This window comes from Asparagus officinalis, chromosome 3, assembly GCF_001876935.1.
Source record: "Asparagus officinalis chromosome 3, Aspof.V1, whole genome shotgun sequence".
Classification (NCBI taxonomy): domain Eukaryota; kingdom Viridiplantae; phylum Streptophyta; class Magnoliopsida; order Asparagales; family Asparagaceae; genus Asparagus; species Asparagus officinalis.
In genome coordinates this window covers 63,122,662-63,140,062 of record NC_033796.1, presented here as the reverse complement: position 1 = coordinate 63,140,062, position 17,401 = coordinate 63,122,662, and the positions used below count along the sequence as shown (strand labels likewise).

Below are 17,401 nucleotides of genomic sequence, written 5' to 3'. Positions count from 1 at the left end.
CTTTCTTTCTCTAAAACTTACTACTTTTAACTGCTTATTTGCCGATTCCAGCTTCATGCCATACTTTTGACTCTTTACTTAAGGGGGAAGAGATTTTTTTAGCTTTCATTTCCTACATTTTTATGATTTAATCACAATAGTTCCATCAAATTGCAGTTATTTTGGAACACTTCGATCAGGTTATTGGTGACTGCTTTATGGACTGTGTCAATTGTCTCATTGGTTTTGGCAACAACAAAAGCTCTTCTCGGATAAGTTTGAAGGCTATTGCTCTACTCCGTATATGTGAAGATCGTCTTGCAGAGGTTTTCCAAAATAACAATTTTGATCCTTTAATTTCATTTCATGTGGGACTATTATCTTTCGGTTTATAACCTTGACTTATTTGATTGAGAAGCACTTCAGACTGAATTGAACCAAGTTCATGTTCTTCACTTATTTTCTGGATGTTGTTTACTGAGGGGGTGTTATTGATTCATGATTGTTTGTTAGAACTAAGGACAATTGTCCAAGAATCCTAGTATCCTACATTCCAGGATTAGGATCAAGACTAGAATTTTTTATGTTGGATTCTTGGACTAAAGTTGGATTCCTACTGGTTGTTCATTTGATTCAAAGTGAAATAGGGGTGTGGGAGTGAACTTGAATTTGGACCGCATACTTGTAGACAGCATCACCAGTTCCCTTCAAATCTACTTAGGAAGTACAACTAAATCATCTTGAAATTACTACCTTGTCAAATTATAATTAATATTAGGGAACTGATTAGTGCATGATGTAGGACTTGTTTCATCTCAATCATCCATTCATTCTAACATAAATTCTATCAAAACGATCTAAATGATACCACTACTAGGCTCCATTTTCCCCATCCTCCAACAGCACATATCTATTTCTAAACTTTCCAGCATGTATATATCAATCATTTTTGGCTTATTTTGTGTACAACTAGTATTCATGACATAAAAGGAGTGTATAAAGGGAGCAGTTTGATGGTTCTTATTGGAATGTGGTTCGATGAATGTTATTTTGGATTTAGAAATTATAGCTACTGTTACCAACCTAACCAGAAAATGTTGCATCTTGTCTACTTTGAGAATTCTTTTTTTTAGTTCTTCCTCAAGTGCTCAATAATAAGATGAAAGGGCAACATAGGATCTTATCTAGCAGCACTATGGTTTTTCACAAAGTTTAGTTCTTTTCTATGTGAAACATGTCAAAAATGCCTAATTGGACCATATGAATTATGAAGGTTCTCTTGTGATGGGTCCATGCAAGAAGCATTTCAGGCATTTGCATGAATGATTCCTAATTGTGTCTCTGATTTATATTGTTGTTACATATTGAGGATCCTAACAGCCATTCAATCTATCCATATCTCAAATCTGTTTTGTTTGATATGATTTTCTTTTTCTTTGATACCAGGGATTGATACCTGGTGGAGCACTTAAGCCAGTGAATGCTGATCTGGACACTAACTTTGATGTAACTGAACATTATTGGTTTCCCATGTTGGCTGGTCTCTCTGATCTGTCATTGGATTCTAGATCAGAAGTTCGAAATTGTGCACTGGAAGTGCTCTTTGACTTGCTGAACGAAAGAGGCCATAAGTTTTCTTCAGCTTTCTGGGAGAACATTTTCCATCGTGTCCTTTTCCCTCTTTTTGATCATGTGCGGCATGCTGGAAGGGATGGTATTGCATCTTCTGGAGATGACTGGCTACGCGAAACAAGCATTCACTCACTTCAGTTACTATGCAACCTTTTTAATACTTTCTATAAGGTGCCAACATATTTTTAATTGAAAATATCCGGCATGATATACAGCATGAAAATTTGCATGATATTTAGTTTGTGGAGTGAAATCTAGCATTGTCTGTTCTGTACCAATTTAACCTTTCCCACTTGTCGGCTTCTTTACGTTCCTAGCATGTGCTGCCCACAGTAGCCATAATAGCAGGAGACCTGTTCATTATCTCCATCATGCATGCAACAAGCTTAGGCTTGATGCTTACATCTTCATTCCTTTTTTTTGCAGGAGGTATCTTTTATGCTTCCACCACTGCTTGGTCTACTTTTGGACTGTGCCAAGAAGACAGATCAAACTGTTGTTTCAATCTCTCTTGGTGCTTTAGTACATCTCATAGAGGTTGGTGGGCACCAATTCAATGAAAACGATTGGGATACTTTACTGAAGGGCATCAGGTAATACCTATTTAATAATATTAGCTTTTCGAAGGAGTACAGTGTAGAGTTTGAAATTTTTGAGCATCTAATCATATTACTACTAAATCAAGCAGAGATGCCTCATACACAACACAGCCTTTAGAACTTCTAAATTCATTAGGATTTGGGATCTTGAAGAACCAAAAAATGCCAACAAAGTGTACAGATACCAATGGAAGTGACAGTCTTTCCTTTAAGGACATTGATCATGTCGCAAATAGCGGTGGAAATTTCCTCGATCAGGCACCTTTAGGTTCTGATAGTGAGATATCTGGGAGGAACCTCAATAAGGAAAACCTGCAGAAGGATCATCAGGACACCAAAGTGCAGGCTACTTTGGAGGAACCGGAAGGTATAATATTGTTTGAATTACCGTTTAATCTTCCACGAAGAAAAGCGTTATTTACTCAATGCATCACTGAGACCTTATATAAGCGAATGGCTTATTATGAATCTAACGATATGCAATAAAAAACTCTTGCTAACTATCTTTCGCATGGGCATTTTTGTAGCTTGGCCATCTCCATGCAGGGAGCGGACATAAGCCTGGTGATGGTGTTACCTTGCGGCAAAAAAGTCAAACAATTTGGCAAAAGGTTTACTGGACTTTTATTAGATTACTTCGAATTCGTTCTGGTCGGTGTTCGCTAAGGTAGCGGAATTTCAATTTCTGAATCGAAAATCATGCACCATTCAAATATATATGAGTCATCTACTGTTTTAACTAAGAAGGGGTTTCGTACTGTTATATTTCAGTAGGAGTAATGAATTATACGGTTATCTTCCTTGTTAGACTGGACGGTCTCAGTGGATAGGCTTTATTTTAACTGGCACCCAGACTTAACCCCAAAAATTTGGAGTATAACAATAAAAGGCTTGTTAAGTAGGGACGCTTGAATTGAACTTTTGAATCGCGTATTAAAAAACAAGCTGGGTACTCGGTTTATCGCTTTGTTGGGCCTTCAATTTTCCCAATGTAACTATCTTCACATGAAACAATCGCTTTTTTAAAGTCAACATGAAACCTAAGGTTATCTGACACTTGATCTTGGCTCCCATATCCCGGTCTGTCCAATGTCCAAACTCCCCACACTTCTTCATATCTATACATACATTTATTCAAATGGTGTACTCAACTTATAATAACAACATGTTTTAGTTCAAAAAACTCTGATACACTTCTTGAATGTACATCTCAGCACTTCACCTCAAATCTTATGCATTCATTAGAGCCTCCCGGAATCATTAGCTTTGGCACATATCTCAATTCATAAGTATGATTTAAAAGGATCGTCTGGGTATCTAGATCAAATATGAGTGGTTTTTCATTAGTAATATATTGGTAAAAGAAAACATGATAATACTAGTTTTAAATTCTCAGCATAACATCTGAATGAAAAACAATACGATCTCATATAGATTATTAAATTTAATACTGTATTATATAGCTGAGCTCAAATGTGTACTCAATTATATAACACATGTTTTAGTTCAAAAAACTCGTGATACACTTCTTGAATGTATATCGTACACTTCACCTCAAATTTATGCAATTCATTAGACTCGGGACATAGCTTTGGCACATATCTAATTCATAAGTATGATTTTAAAGGATCGTTTGGGTATCTAGATCAAATATGAGTGGTTTTTCAATTAGTAATATACTTGGTAAAAGAAAACATGACAATGACATAGATTTTAATTCTCATAACATCTGAATGAAAAACAATACCGATCTCATATAGATTATTAATTTAATATGTATGTATATAGCTGAGCCCCCGTATCCTAACTTTTAGTATTTTGCCATGTCATGTATCCACACCTATGTTCGTGTCCACACTCGCATCCGTATCCGCGCAACATAGCATGAAACAATCCTTTAAAATACTTTAAACTTACAAATATTATATGAAGTAAATTTTAATATAAGCCTATACTACAAGTAAACAATAAATTGGAGTGTGAATGGATGTAAATGATGATTTAATAAATAGTCCCTTAAACTTAGATAAAAGCCTTCATATTTATCGTCTTGGGGTTCTACCGGGCACATGTCTTATTAAATTTAGATATAGACATCTATTAAAAACTTAAAAATAAACAATAAAGTCCTGCATAATTTTTGCCCAAGCTTGAATAAAAACATCCATATTTATCTTCTCTTGGTTTGGCAGACACCTCTTGTTAATGAAGTTCTTCTCTGTGTTAGGGTACACCTAATTACGCCCTCCATATTTATCTTCTCTTGATTTGGCAGGCACCTCTTGTTAATGAAGTTCTTCTCTGTGTTAGGGTACACCTAATTATGCCCTCCATATTTATTTTCTCTTGGTTTGGCAAGCACCTCTTGTTAATGAAGTTCTTGTTAATGAAGTTCTTCTCTGTGTTAGGGTACACCTAATTACGTCATCCATCTCTCTCTCTCTCTCTCTCTCTCTCTCTTCTCTCTCTGACAAACCTTGGGCATGCCCTAGCTTCTTGTCATCCTATGTGTTAGGGTATGCCATCCAGATCTCTCTCTCTCTCTCTCTCTCTCTCTCTCTCTCTCTCTTGTTGAATTACCGGTTTAATTCTTCCACGAGAAAGCTTATTTACTCAAGATGCATCACTGAGACCTTATATAGCGAATGGCTTATTATGATCTACATATCAATAAAAAACTCTTGCTACTTTCTTTCCATGCATTTTTGTAGGCTTGCCATCTCCATCAGGGAGCGGACATAAGCCTGGTGATGGTGTTACCTTCCAAAAAAGTCAAACATTTGGGCAAAGGTTTATGGACAACCTTTTACTTAGAAACCTTACTTCGAAATCTAAGAGCCATTCAGATGAAGTCGAAGTGCCAGCTTCACCTCTTAAGGTACGGAATTTCAATTTCTGACTGAAAAATCATGACATTCAATATATTATGAGTCATCTATGTTTTAACTAAGGGGTTTGTACTGTTATATTTCAGTAGGAGTATGATTATAGGTTATCTTCTTGTTAGACTGGAGGTTCAGTGGATAGGCTTATTTTACTGGACCCAGACTTAACCCAAAATTTGGAGTATAACAATAAAGCTTGTTAAGTACGCTTGGATTGAACTTTTGAAGTCCGTATTAAATAAACAAGCTGGGTATCGGGTTTATGCTTTGTTGGGCCTTAATTTTCCACATGTAGACTATCTTCACATGAAACAATCCGCTTTTTTAAAGTCACATGAAACCTAGGTTATCTGGACACTTGATCTTGGCTCCCATATCCGTGTCTGTGCCAATGTCCAACACTCCACACTTCTTCAATATATACATACATTTATTCAAATGTGTACTCAATTATATAACACATGTTTTAGTTCAAAAAACTCGTGATACACTTCTTGAATGTATATCGTACACTTCACCTCAAATTTATGCAATTCATTAGACTCGGGACATAGCTTTGGCACATATCTAATTCATAAGTATGATTTTAAAGGATCGTTTGGGTATCTAGATCAAATATGAGTGGTTTTTCAATTAGTAATATACTTGGTAAAAGAAAACATGACAATGACATAGATTTTAATTCTCATAACATCTGAATGAAAAACAATACCGATCTCATATAGATTATTAATTTAATATGTATGTATATAGCTGAGCCCCCGTATCCTAACTTTTAGTATTTTGCCATGTCATGTATCCACACCTATGTTCGTGTCCACACTCGCATCCGTATCCGCGCAACATAGCATGAAACAATCCTTTAAAATACTTTAAACTTACAAATATTATATGAAGTAAATTTTAATATAAGCCTATACTACAAGTAAACAATAAATTGGAGTGTGAATGGATGTAAATGATGATTTAATAAATAGTCCCTTAAACTTAGATAAAAGCCTTCATATTTATCGTCTTGGGGTTCTACCGGGCACATGTCTTATTAAATTTAGATATAGACATCTATTAAAAACTTAAAAATAAACAATAAAGTCCTGCATAATTTTTGCCCAAGCTTGAATAAAAACATCCATATTTATCTTCTCTTGGTTTGGCAGACACCTCTTGTTAATGAAGTTCTTCTCTGTGTTAGGGTACACCTAATTACGCCCTCCATATTTATCTTCTCTTGATTTGGCAGGCACCTCTTGTTAATGAAGTTCTTCTCTGTGTTAGGGTACACCTAATTATGCCCTCCATATTTATTTTCTCTTGGTTTGGCAAGCACCTCTTGTTAATGAAGTTCTTGTTAATGAAGTTCTTCTCTGTGTTAGGGTACACCTAATTACGTCATCCATCTCTCTCTCTCTCTCTCTCTCTCTCTCTTCTCTCTCTGACAAACCTTGGGCATGCCCTAGCTTCTTGTCATCCTATGTGTTAGGGTATGCCATCCAGATCTCTCTCTCTCTCTCTCTCTCTCTCTCTCTCTCTCTCTCTCTCTCTCTCTCTCTCTCTCTCTCACAAACCTTGGGCATGCCCTAGCTTCTTGTCATCCTATGTGTCAAGCATTAGTGCTTGTCATATTCTCTGTGACAAACCTTGGGCATGCCCTAGCTTCTTGTCATCCTATGTGTCAAGCATTAGTGCTTGTCATATTTAAGGCTGCTTGGTTTTGGATGTTGGTTCGTCATGCTAATCATTGATCTGACACCAGTTGTAAATACGTTGGGCTCTTATACTGATCAATAAGAAACAGGTGGATGAAGATTTGTTGAGGGAAATTATTTGGATATAGGAAGAATAAGATAAAAGATAAAGTGTTGACAGACACTACTGTTAGCCTCACACTGCGCAACTCACATGTCAGGCAACTCACATGCCAAAATAATACTTATTGCAACTCACGTTGCATGTTATCTCATGTAAACTGAGCTTTCATCATTTGTCCCTCCTACTCTGAAATGAAAACCACATTATTATTTAAAGAGAAATTCTAATCAAATTAAACAAACTCTTAACTAAAAGACAACAAATATCATAACTAAATATTCTAACTAACAGGTTAAACCAAACAATAATTCCTAACTGAATATCATCACTAAAACATCTAAACTAAAGAAAAATCAAATCCTTAAAAATAAAATCCTAACTAAATCTGATCTGTAGCCCTGGCAAATGCTTAAAGGAAAGGGATTAAGGAGACGGGTTAACATAGTTAGCCCATATGTTAGCTTGAATGGTTAAATTATTAAGCTGTTAAGTAAGATTTATGTCAACCCTTGTGACAATTTTTAGTGTTAAAAAATAATAAGGATTATGACTATTTTATTTATAAATTGAGGGATTATCTCTTAACCTCTGCCTAAATAGAAGTATTAAATAGAAGTATTAGTAAACCCCTCACTTTAAAAATTGAGGGTTTCCATTTTAACCCTTTCAGAGGGGTCATCCTTACCCTTCGCGTTTCGGTGTTTGGAAAATTATGGAGGGTTAACTCACTTTGTTCCTTGTATAGATTTTAGCGTTTGACAGGTTAACGAGAATTAACTCACCTTAAACTCTCAATTAACTTGTTGCCAAACAACACCAAACGGACTAGGATAGAGCCATGGAATAATTTTTTAGTTTGCTTTTATTTTTATAAAAAATACATAAATCTCTCAGTTATTGTGTGAGCATCACTGCTCTGGTTGCAAGGAGCAATGACAGGGTCCATGGACCATGACTTGAACTATCCCCTTGCTATATACTTGAATTAGATAAGAACTAAGAACTTCACAGTTAATCATCCTGAGCTGCTTTGTATTATTTATTTTCAAATATTTTTGGAGTGAAGGACTACTGGCATTGAGGTTCAATTTCAAATTTGTCGTTCTTGCATTAGAAGTATCAAGGAGTTGGCCAACATAGGCAAATATGGAACTCGTCAACATTAATTCTGTTTGTTGGTGCATTGCCATATTTGATCATACCGTTTTGGTTATCTTCCATTAGGAGGTTGTCTTTATGTGAGGTAGGCAAGTTATGAAGGAATTTCAGTAAATCTTATTCGTGGGAAACCTACCATTTTTTTATTTAAGCTTCACGAAGAAGGTATTGGCTAAAAGTTCTATGTGAAATCTGCCATTTGGTATGTTAGTTTCATCATTAGATGTGGATGAGATTTGTTTCTTACTACATCATATCTTCCAAATGTGTAAGTGCACATCTCAAATTTTGAGGCAGTCTTGTTCTGGTTTTTGGAGATGTTTCCTTCAGAAATTTGTGATGTGCTTTCACTTTATCTTGGGATATCAACGACATAAATCTAGTTTACTTCTTTCTTACTGTTGGATGTTTAATGCAGATTCCTGATGCTGACGAGTCTACCGCTAACGAAGATGAGGAGAACCCACTGTTAGAAACTGTGAGGGGGAAATGTATCACTCAACTTCTACTGTTAGGTGCCCTGAATAGCATACAGGTGAAGATAAGCTTCTGATGAGAGAGAATTTCTCTATGCTGCTTATAATTGCATTTCGTGACAAGTTAGTACTCATTTTAACAATAAACTTTGTTGTAACATATAAAATTTGCAGATGAAATACTGGAGCAAATTGAAAGCTCCACAGAAGGTCACAATAATGGACATTTTATTGTCACTATTAGAGTTTGCTGCTTCATATAATTCAACTTCCAATCTCAGAATGCGAATGCACCAGACACCTTCAGAAAGGTATGCAACATATTCATTACTTTTCTTACCCTGGGAGCTTCTATAATCCTGTCACTCAAAACTTCTTGCACAGGCCACCATTGAATCTTCTGCGTCAGGAAATAGAAGGAACGTCCATTTATTTGGATATCTTAGACAAAACTACCTCTACGAATGACTCAAACAGTGATGAGCACATAAATGTCAACGGTAGTCGGGAGACTGTAGTATCAGATGACTTTGCAGAAACATCAAATTCAGAAGAGAAGCTTAAAATCTTAGCAGAAGAGAAATTAGTTGCTTTCTGTGGACAGATTCTGAAAGAGGCTTCTGACCTCCAGCCCCTTACTGGGGAGGCTGCTAGTGCAGATATGCATCGGGTGCTTGACTTGCGAGCTCCAATTGTTGTAAAGGTAAATACAATCCTTTCAGGGCTTTGTAGTCTTAAGCCTCCCTGTAATGTCATATGTAGTGTACATGCAATTCATTATGAGAGATTTTTAGCAGAGTGATATGTTTGATATAGTTTTCACTATTTCTCTGTTGCATGACCCATTCCAATTTATTTATATGTACCAGAGTTGCACCACCAGCAGCATTGATCTGTTAAGCTTGAGAGCCATTTACAAAGATCTCATAGAATAATCAGAATATTGTAACACCATGATATATGTATCCGAGTTGCACTACCACCAGCATTGATCCGTTAAGCTTTGGAGCCATTTTCAAAGATATCATAGAATTATGAGAATATGGTAATAACCGTCATTGTATGTTAATGTTTATTACACAGTGCACTTTTGATTTTTTATGCTTGAAAAAAAGGAACATGGAAGAGAATATTCAACTGGATCTGTGATCATGCAGAAGAGTAAGGATAGAAGTTGTGTGATAGCCTGATGCAGCATGATCACTAAAATGTACACATGATGCATACAAAAGGTAGATTAGGATATTCTAAAATGAAGGAACACGAGGATGATTGGAAAGTTAATGCAAACACACAAACTCATCTATATAAGATAGCTGGATACAGCTTAAGCAAAAATAGAGAGAGATCATGGTCATTCTGATAGTCGTAGTTAGTTAGCCTACTTCCAGTCAAACTAATGTTCTTCGTAGCGTGAAGCATTATGATCTATAAAGCTTGGGCCTGTTGCTTAATAAGTTAATAACTGATATCGATGCATATTGTCACTGATTTATATGGTTTATAGAGATATGGATATTGTCGTGATGGCAACGGTGTCTAGTTTTAGAAATTCAAGTAGTAGAAGTATAAAGGATTTATCGTAGGAACGTCAACTGATAACCTATGATACGTAGGACATTTCCTCAGGGCCCTAACAAAGAATTGGCATTTGCTACACATCTGGACACAACACATGTTTCATACATGTAAACATGAACAATTTTGTAAAATGCTATTTACCTAAAAGACTATGCTGTGCTCTTTAGGGGGGGAAATATAATTACTTTACACATTTCATACACAAGTAACAACAAAATGCGTATAGATGTTAGCGAAGCAAATGCTTACTTAGATGAAATTCATAGTTCTCTCTGTGTTACTTGCTGTGTATAACACTTTGTGTCCATGTTGGAGCAGCACATATCTACTAGTAGTAGCTACTAATGTGCCTTGGCCCTTAGATGATTAATGAACTCTTACAAGGGCTTTATTAATTGGTCTTTGGTAATCTTCATAGTCATTCTTAATATGAGTTAGTCATCCATGATTTAGGACTAGTGTTACAGCACCAGGTAGGCAGGTATTACTCAAATGTTTGGTCTAGAACCAATGGGGTTATGTTTTAAAGCCCACATGATACGTTACCCCATCCATTTCTTTGAAAAAGAATACAACTATAAAATCCATGATTCAGAGAGTCCATTTCCTATTTGTTTTCCCCGTCACAGTTCATATATCTTCCTTTAGCTTGAGTACTTGAGCCTGAAGAGACCACTGTCTTGCTGAAGTACGATTATGTGTTTTCATCATTTTCTTGTCCTCAGCAAGATTGAAATCTTATGTTCGTAGCCATCCCCTTGCCCATCCTGTAGTTGTCATACCTTCTGTTACTAATGCTAAGCAGAAAAAGTTGCTCAAGGTTTAAGTAATCTTCCTCAACAGAAGGAACTATGATAAACCATAGGGAGCCTAGAGTTCTCATCTGGTTGATGGGATGTATGGTTTGAAGTAATCCATCTTGTTAGAAGTAACTATGATTAATTATGAAGATTCTGGAGTTTTCATTTAGTTAATGTGGCATGTTAATGGGTTTGATGATATTGAAGTTATCTCTATGACAAGCTATAACTGCATGAAGAGACTGGAGAGCTTCTATTGGAGGTGTACCTTGTTATAAATCAACAGAAACTGCAAAACCTTTGGCCTTCACACTTGACTCTCAAGACTTAGTAAAAATTACAGAAGTCAGATGACACTCTGGATAATGAAATAGACAATCAGAAAAAGGTAATGGAGATCAGACTTAACTGTCATACATGATGCATTGAGAAAGAAGGTTGAATTAGTGAAGAAGGATCCTTAATAAGCCAGCTTTGATGTGTAAGACCTTTATACTTTGTGGGGTTGCATCAAAACTGATGTCTTCAAGGGATTTAAGACATAAGTGTGGTCCTTGAGATATTCCTCTTTGAGTGCCCTGGAGAATTCATTTTCAGAAAACTTTGTATAGATCCATATGCTGATTGGAAGGGTAATGTGTTGAGATGTGATTGCAGCGTTAAGAATGTAGACATAATTGATTGATATGGAATTAATGGATCAATTTGCTTCCTAACTGCTGTAGAAAGATCTGGTGATAGATAAGAACACCTGCAGTAGAATTAAGACCATATAGGACGATTTTTAAACATGGCTTCTGTAGTAAGCGAAAGGAACTAATCACATGTTTTGCTGGTTAATGAGCATGGTATCTTTGTGCTAGAAGATCCGAATTGTGGTTGATATGAGCCAAATCAGAATGTGGTTAGAAAATATACCTTGCAAAATGGTGTATCCTATTTCTGATCGAAATGAAGGACATTTATAGCACAGAAGATAGAGAATGGTCATTACTGGTGAACATTAACACCCCCCTCCCGCGTGGCAAACAACCAAAAGAAATAAGAGAAAGATGTTGATGTATAGCTGTACATGTGATGATTTCGTTGTTGTGAGGTAGCCCTTTCATCACTTATCATCTTCTCCTCATATTGTTGCTTTGCATAATCAACATGGTAAAAAGGTTCATAGTAGTTTCACAGTACCCGATTCCTATGTGGAAACTATCATTGAGGGACCTCACTTCTGCAGCGGCAAAGCATCATGGCGGCAGTTTGTTTTGTAGTCTTATGGTACCAGGCCCAAAGCTTGCCTTTCTTGCTTCCAGTTCTGAATTGAAATCTATGCTTTAGCAATAATTCTTCAGAAGATCTCCCTGCCATCGTTCAGCATGCTCACTCCATGTACTTTTAGAATATTGTGGCAGCAGTTTGCTTTGTAATGGCAATTTACAATGTAGTCTTATGGTCTGTGTTTCTCTAATTTTTATAACTAATTCTTTGCACACATGCAAATGCATTATTGGCTCAGTTGTTTGACCACTGCTTTATCAATAATGTCCATTTGTTACGCACAAGTAGCCCCCTCTCTTGCAATTGTTTCTTAAGTGATTCAAATATCTTCAATTAACTCTATGAGTTGTTTACTAAACTAGAGAATAAATACTTTTACTCCAACATCATGTCACTTCTAAGTTTTAGAAAATCAGTAAATTAGCTTTCATTTGGCAGACATTAGTGAATTCAAAGCTTAGGCTACAGTTTGCTCAATGATCCAGGTTCTGGTCTATGCTTTTGTGTTACAAAACCTTCTGTGAAAAAATTCCAAGCAGCGTATGGTTTTGGTTTTATATTCTGTTTTTTAATCATCAATACTTTGCATTATGATCATTGCCTGAGAACAAAGGGCCCGGTGTACTACCTTTAGATTAATGTTTCAGTTTCATCTGTGTAATGAATAAATCCTTCTTAGGCCTTAGGCATATTCTCTACCCTCTTACTGTATAATATATCATATGTTTTCATGTTGTTTTTCACTTAGTAATGACTTATATCAGAAAGAGGACAATTGACTTTGTCCCCTCTTTGATAGTGCGCGAACTTTCTTATTTTCATACTACTTGAAAACATTCTTTACATGACTTCTAAAAGAAATAGTCTGAAGGTGGCAAATTAAGCTGGTGTCTCCTTGTATGATCCTTGCTATTGCTAAAATCTAGGCAGTCTCTTCTTTTTTTTCTCGGACAAAATACCTAACTCATCCTTAAAGTATTGGTGAACTCTCAATTTCTCCCCTATAGTATCAATTTACTGATTTTTTCTCCTCAAACTATGTTTCTAGTTTCAACGTGGAAATTTTGTTAGCCTATAGTCAAATATTTAAAAATCAATGACAGTGACAGTGCCTTTTTGCATTTCTTCATTTGTTTATGTTTATATCAGTCTATCTCCTTTGTTCCCAAACCAAAAAAATCTTAATTACTTTCCCCTGAAACTTTTTAGCCATTGATCCTTATAGGAATTGAAATTTTTTTTTTTTTTTTTTTTGCAGAAAATACCATAAATATCAAAAGCATTATCAGATCATTTATCTGTTAAATATTTGACTGTAGACTCACAAAATGATCATATTGGGCATATACACATAGTTCAAGAACGAAACTAGGCAAATTGATACTTTAGAGGGGAAGTTGAGAGTTCACCATGAGGAGGGGGATTTGATCATTTTGTCCTTTTTTCTTCTCAAACAATTGAAGCTACCATTATCTCTGGAACTGATGTTTAGATCCTTAAGTCCCAAACAATTTTGAGTACATGTTTATGCTTATACTCCCTAAATAACATTATTCCATTTGGTCTTTCAGGTACTCAAAGGTATGTGCCGGATGGAAAGGCAGATATTCAAAAAACATCTAAGGGACTTCTATCCTTTAATTACTAAGCTTGTCTGCTGTGATCAGGTAAACTAAAATTTACATTCATTTTCTAGAACCACCTGTTATTTCTTTGTGATTCCCTATAGTAGATTTATATGTTGCTTCTAGTTTCTATTCAATGTTTTAATTATAGTTTTAGTAGGACATGTAAATGATGAAGGCGTTAACTAATTTTGCTAACACTTCCAAGTTCTTTTTTTGGGTGATGTGTTGGGCATTAGACCACTTAGATATGCCCCCAAAAACTACTAAAATTGCTTAGACTAAGAATGCGAGACAGACTTCCAACAGATCCCACGAAGTTCTGTATTACACTATTGCCACTCCACACAATCATCTGTGTAGAGGATGCATATGTTGCAGCTAGCAAGGCTCTAGATTCCTTAAGATGATTTTTCATTTTGTACTCAAATTCACATAGGGGCATGGGCACCTATAGGATATAGGTATGGCATAATAATGGGATGATGAGATTTTGGAAAAATTCTCATTAGGACATTTGGAATGCCAGAATATTTGTGGCATGTTCAGATAGAAGTATTAATGGCTATTCTTTTTACAATGGAAAGAAATACTATACATAGTGGAATCCTCATTAGGACATTTGGATGCCAGGATATCTGTGGCATGTTCAGATAGAAGTGTTAATGGCTATTCTTTTTACAATGGAAAGAAATACTAAATATAGTGGAATCCTTCATCCAGAGGCTGTGTCTCCATGCCTATGCCATCTATTATTTAGGTGGGTTACTGTTACTTAGATGGGTGAATTAACAACTTTCAGGATGAGTTTTGCCTCCATTGTACCAAAAGAATCCAGAGTTTTCCCATTGCAGCTAGTCTTGCACAATGTGGGTTGGTGGGAGAAACAGAAATTTAACTACTTTTTTATATGCATGCTTAGCTTCTCATGTAAAATATTTTAAAACAAAAACAGCTCCTATGCCACACTTCTTTGTTTCTTTTGTCTTCCTTCTCACCTTCTCCTCCCTTCTTTAATTATTGCTTTTTCTCTCTTCTGTTCCTTCTTCATTTCTTTTTCTAGTCTTCTCCCTTTCTTTTATTCTTCCTCATTTCGATACTTCTTAAACTGCTTGGACATGTGTCACAGTCACACTCCTCGAACATACACTTTTTTTTAATTTAGTTATGAAACTTAGGAGACACTTCTTCGACAGATTCTATAGTTCTCTGGTATCTTTTATTCACATTTCATATCAAGATACTTATTTACTTTCATTTTTATAGCAAAGACCAAGGTGGAAAAAGATTTTTAAAGAGCTTCCAGTGTAGGTTTTAGACCCAAAACTTGTCTATTATTAAGCAGATAAGATACAGGTCGAGTTTGTTCCTGACCTGGTTGGTTCATTGTATGTTAATAAGCAAACCGGTACTTCAAGCTAAGTTTGTTCTGTCTTAAGGGTCTGTTCGGGTGCAAATATACTGGATCCTTACACTACCTGATTGGAGTTCTAAATCTTAATTGTAGATCCATATACAACTCATGACGCTGCTAGGCTTTGGAGTGGTCGGGAATATTTGGGAATAGACTTGGCTTGGGTGCAATTAACTCTGACCCACTTATGACCCCCATTAAAATGTTGGATTTTATTGGACTAGGATAAGTTCAGATATGTTCCATTACAAGAAATATAAGAAATATTATATGTTGAACTACTCAAATAATGAAAAGCCAAAGGACTATTTATTTTGCAAAGTATGTGTGTGTGTCTGTATACATATATACATACATATGTACGGTATGTATAGACACACACGCGCGCGCGCGCGCACACACACACACACAAATATATATATATATATATAGTGGACTTTTGAGTGCATGCACATGTTTAAATTGTGTATACAGGTACTCGATCATTATTTTATATATTATTGTGGCCTCATTGTGCCCCAATGTCCTAATTTTTTTCGGAGTTTCTGTTTCATGTGTCCTACTTATGACATTGTCCTGTAATTATGTCTTTGTCCATGCTTTTTAGATTACAGATCTGGGCTACAATTTTAAGATAGTTTACGTATAAATTTGCTTTTGGTAGCTAGCAAAGAGAAGAATTCGGTCAATGGATCATTATTCTATATGTTTGTTAGTTGTCTTGCATCTTGTTCCAAATATGGGGAAAATGAAAGTATATGTTGACTAGTTTGCTGGCCTCTCCTTTCTTCTAGGGACAAGGCTATTTGGGAAGTAACTTAAGAGTTTAAACATCAAATTTTCTGAGAAAATTTGTTGTTGATAAATTGCGACTGAAATTTCTGAAACTCTGTAACACTGTCAGATGCAATCCAAGCCCCAATTCTGTCTTCTGCAGTACTCTTTTGCTTTCCCTTCTGCAGTACTCTTTTGCTTTCCCTTTGTTCTCTGCTAGTAGCAGTGTACTGACATTGAAGTATTTGTTTTTGTTCTTTTCTGTAGAGAACTGACATTGAAGTATTTATTTTTGTTCTTTTCTATATTTCACCATCCATATTTCCTGTTATCACAGATGAAAATTTTGATCTTTTCTGCATTAACAGTGCACAAAAACCCAATGATTTTTATTCCTTGGCATGAATCACATAATTTGTTTACTGTCAAATTTTTGAATCGATTTTTCTTTGCCTGCTGTATGTCAGATGGATGTTCGTGGAGCACTTGGTGATCTTTTCAGTACTCAACTAACCTCGCTTTTGCCATAGCTTCATCTTGTGTAATTGATGCTTTTCTTTGACCATGAGGGTGTATGAAGCCCATCGTCCTATCAGGATAGAAGGTGAACAAGGATGGAGATGAACACATATATTATATGATGCGTTCTCCCGTCATCATGAAAATGGGTTAACTGGTGCAAAATTGATTCGGAAAGCTTATGCTGCTCCCGAGCTCTCAGAATTATCAAGTACACCCTAAGTGCAATGAATGGCTATGTTCTATGCTGTTAGATGAGAAACAAGCTCGTAACTGACAGTTGATTGTCTTCTTCCTTGGCTTTGGTATCATGTTGTTATATATTATGTCCATTCACTTCTCATGTATAGAGAAGAAACAATCTCACTTTAATTTTTCTTTTCCCTTTGTATTTTTTTGGAGCGAGGTTTGTAGAGTCCGCGTTTCTTCTAATATGATTTAGCACCCTTCCATAGATCAGGGAATGTGAGATGAAGGTAAAACTAATATTATATGTTATGGTCTTACTGCTTCTTTGAAGTTATATACACTTAACGTGAGGACTAGGAACTGCACTGTATCTTTGAATAAAAATTTTCATATTTTGTAGGATCCTCATGAAAGGAATTATATCGATAAGGGTGTCAAAAGGAAGAGAAGGTTAACGTATGAAAATTCCATGTCTATCTATGTTAGAAGGAATTGAATGGAATTAATGTGAGAATATAATAGTCATTCTTATTCTCACGTTTGGATGTAATTTATAAAATGAAGTGAGAATGGACGTATTTTAAAATTATATATTTTATTGATTTTCATTTAAGTGAGAATGCTCATTCTCCCATAAAGTGGGAATTGATGAGAAGTGAGAATGAGCATTCTAACTTTAAAAAAGAGGG

General features: G+C 35.7%; 1 protein-coding gene across 4 annotated transcripts in view; it reads left to right on the top strand.

Annotated features, from left to right (window-relative positions):
• Positions 1–17,114, top strand: part of LOC109834254 (brefeldin A-inhibited guanine nucleotide-exchange protein 5) — a 30,559-nt gene extending 13,445 nt beyond the window's left edge. For all 4 annotated transcript variants that reach the window (XM_020402233.1, XM_020402234.1, XM_020402232.1 and 1 more), the window contains 10 exons: positions 157–305; positions 1,426–1,782; positions 2,038–2,204; positions 2,300–2,577; positions 4,922–5,088; positions 8,481–8,597; positions 8,713–8,849; positions 8,923–9,241; positions 13,763–13,858; positions 16,472–17,114. In XM_020402233.1, the coding sequence (XP_020257822.1) occupies positions 157–305; positions 1,426–1,782; positions 2,038–2,204; positions 2,300–2,577; positions 4,922–5,088; positions 8,481–8,597; positions 8,713–8,849; positions 8,923–9,241; positions 13,763–13,858; positions 16,472–16,534 (1,850 nt within the window). In that variant the 3' untranslated portion in view covers positions 16,535–17,114. The remainder of the gene's footprint in view (positions 1–156; positions 306–1,425; positions 1,783–2,037; positions 2,205–2,299; positions 2,578–4,921; positions 5,089–8,480; positions 8,598–8,712; positions 8,850–8,922; positions 9,242–13,762; positions 13,859–16,471) is intronic.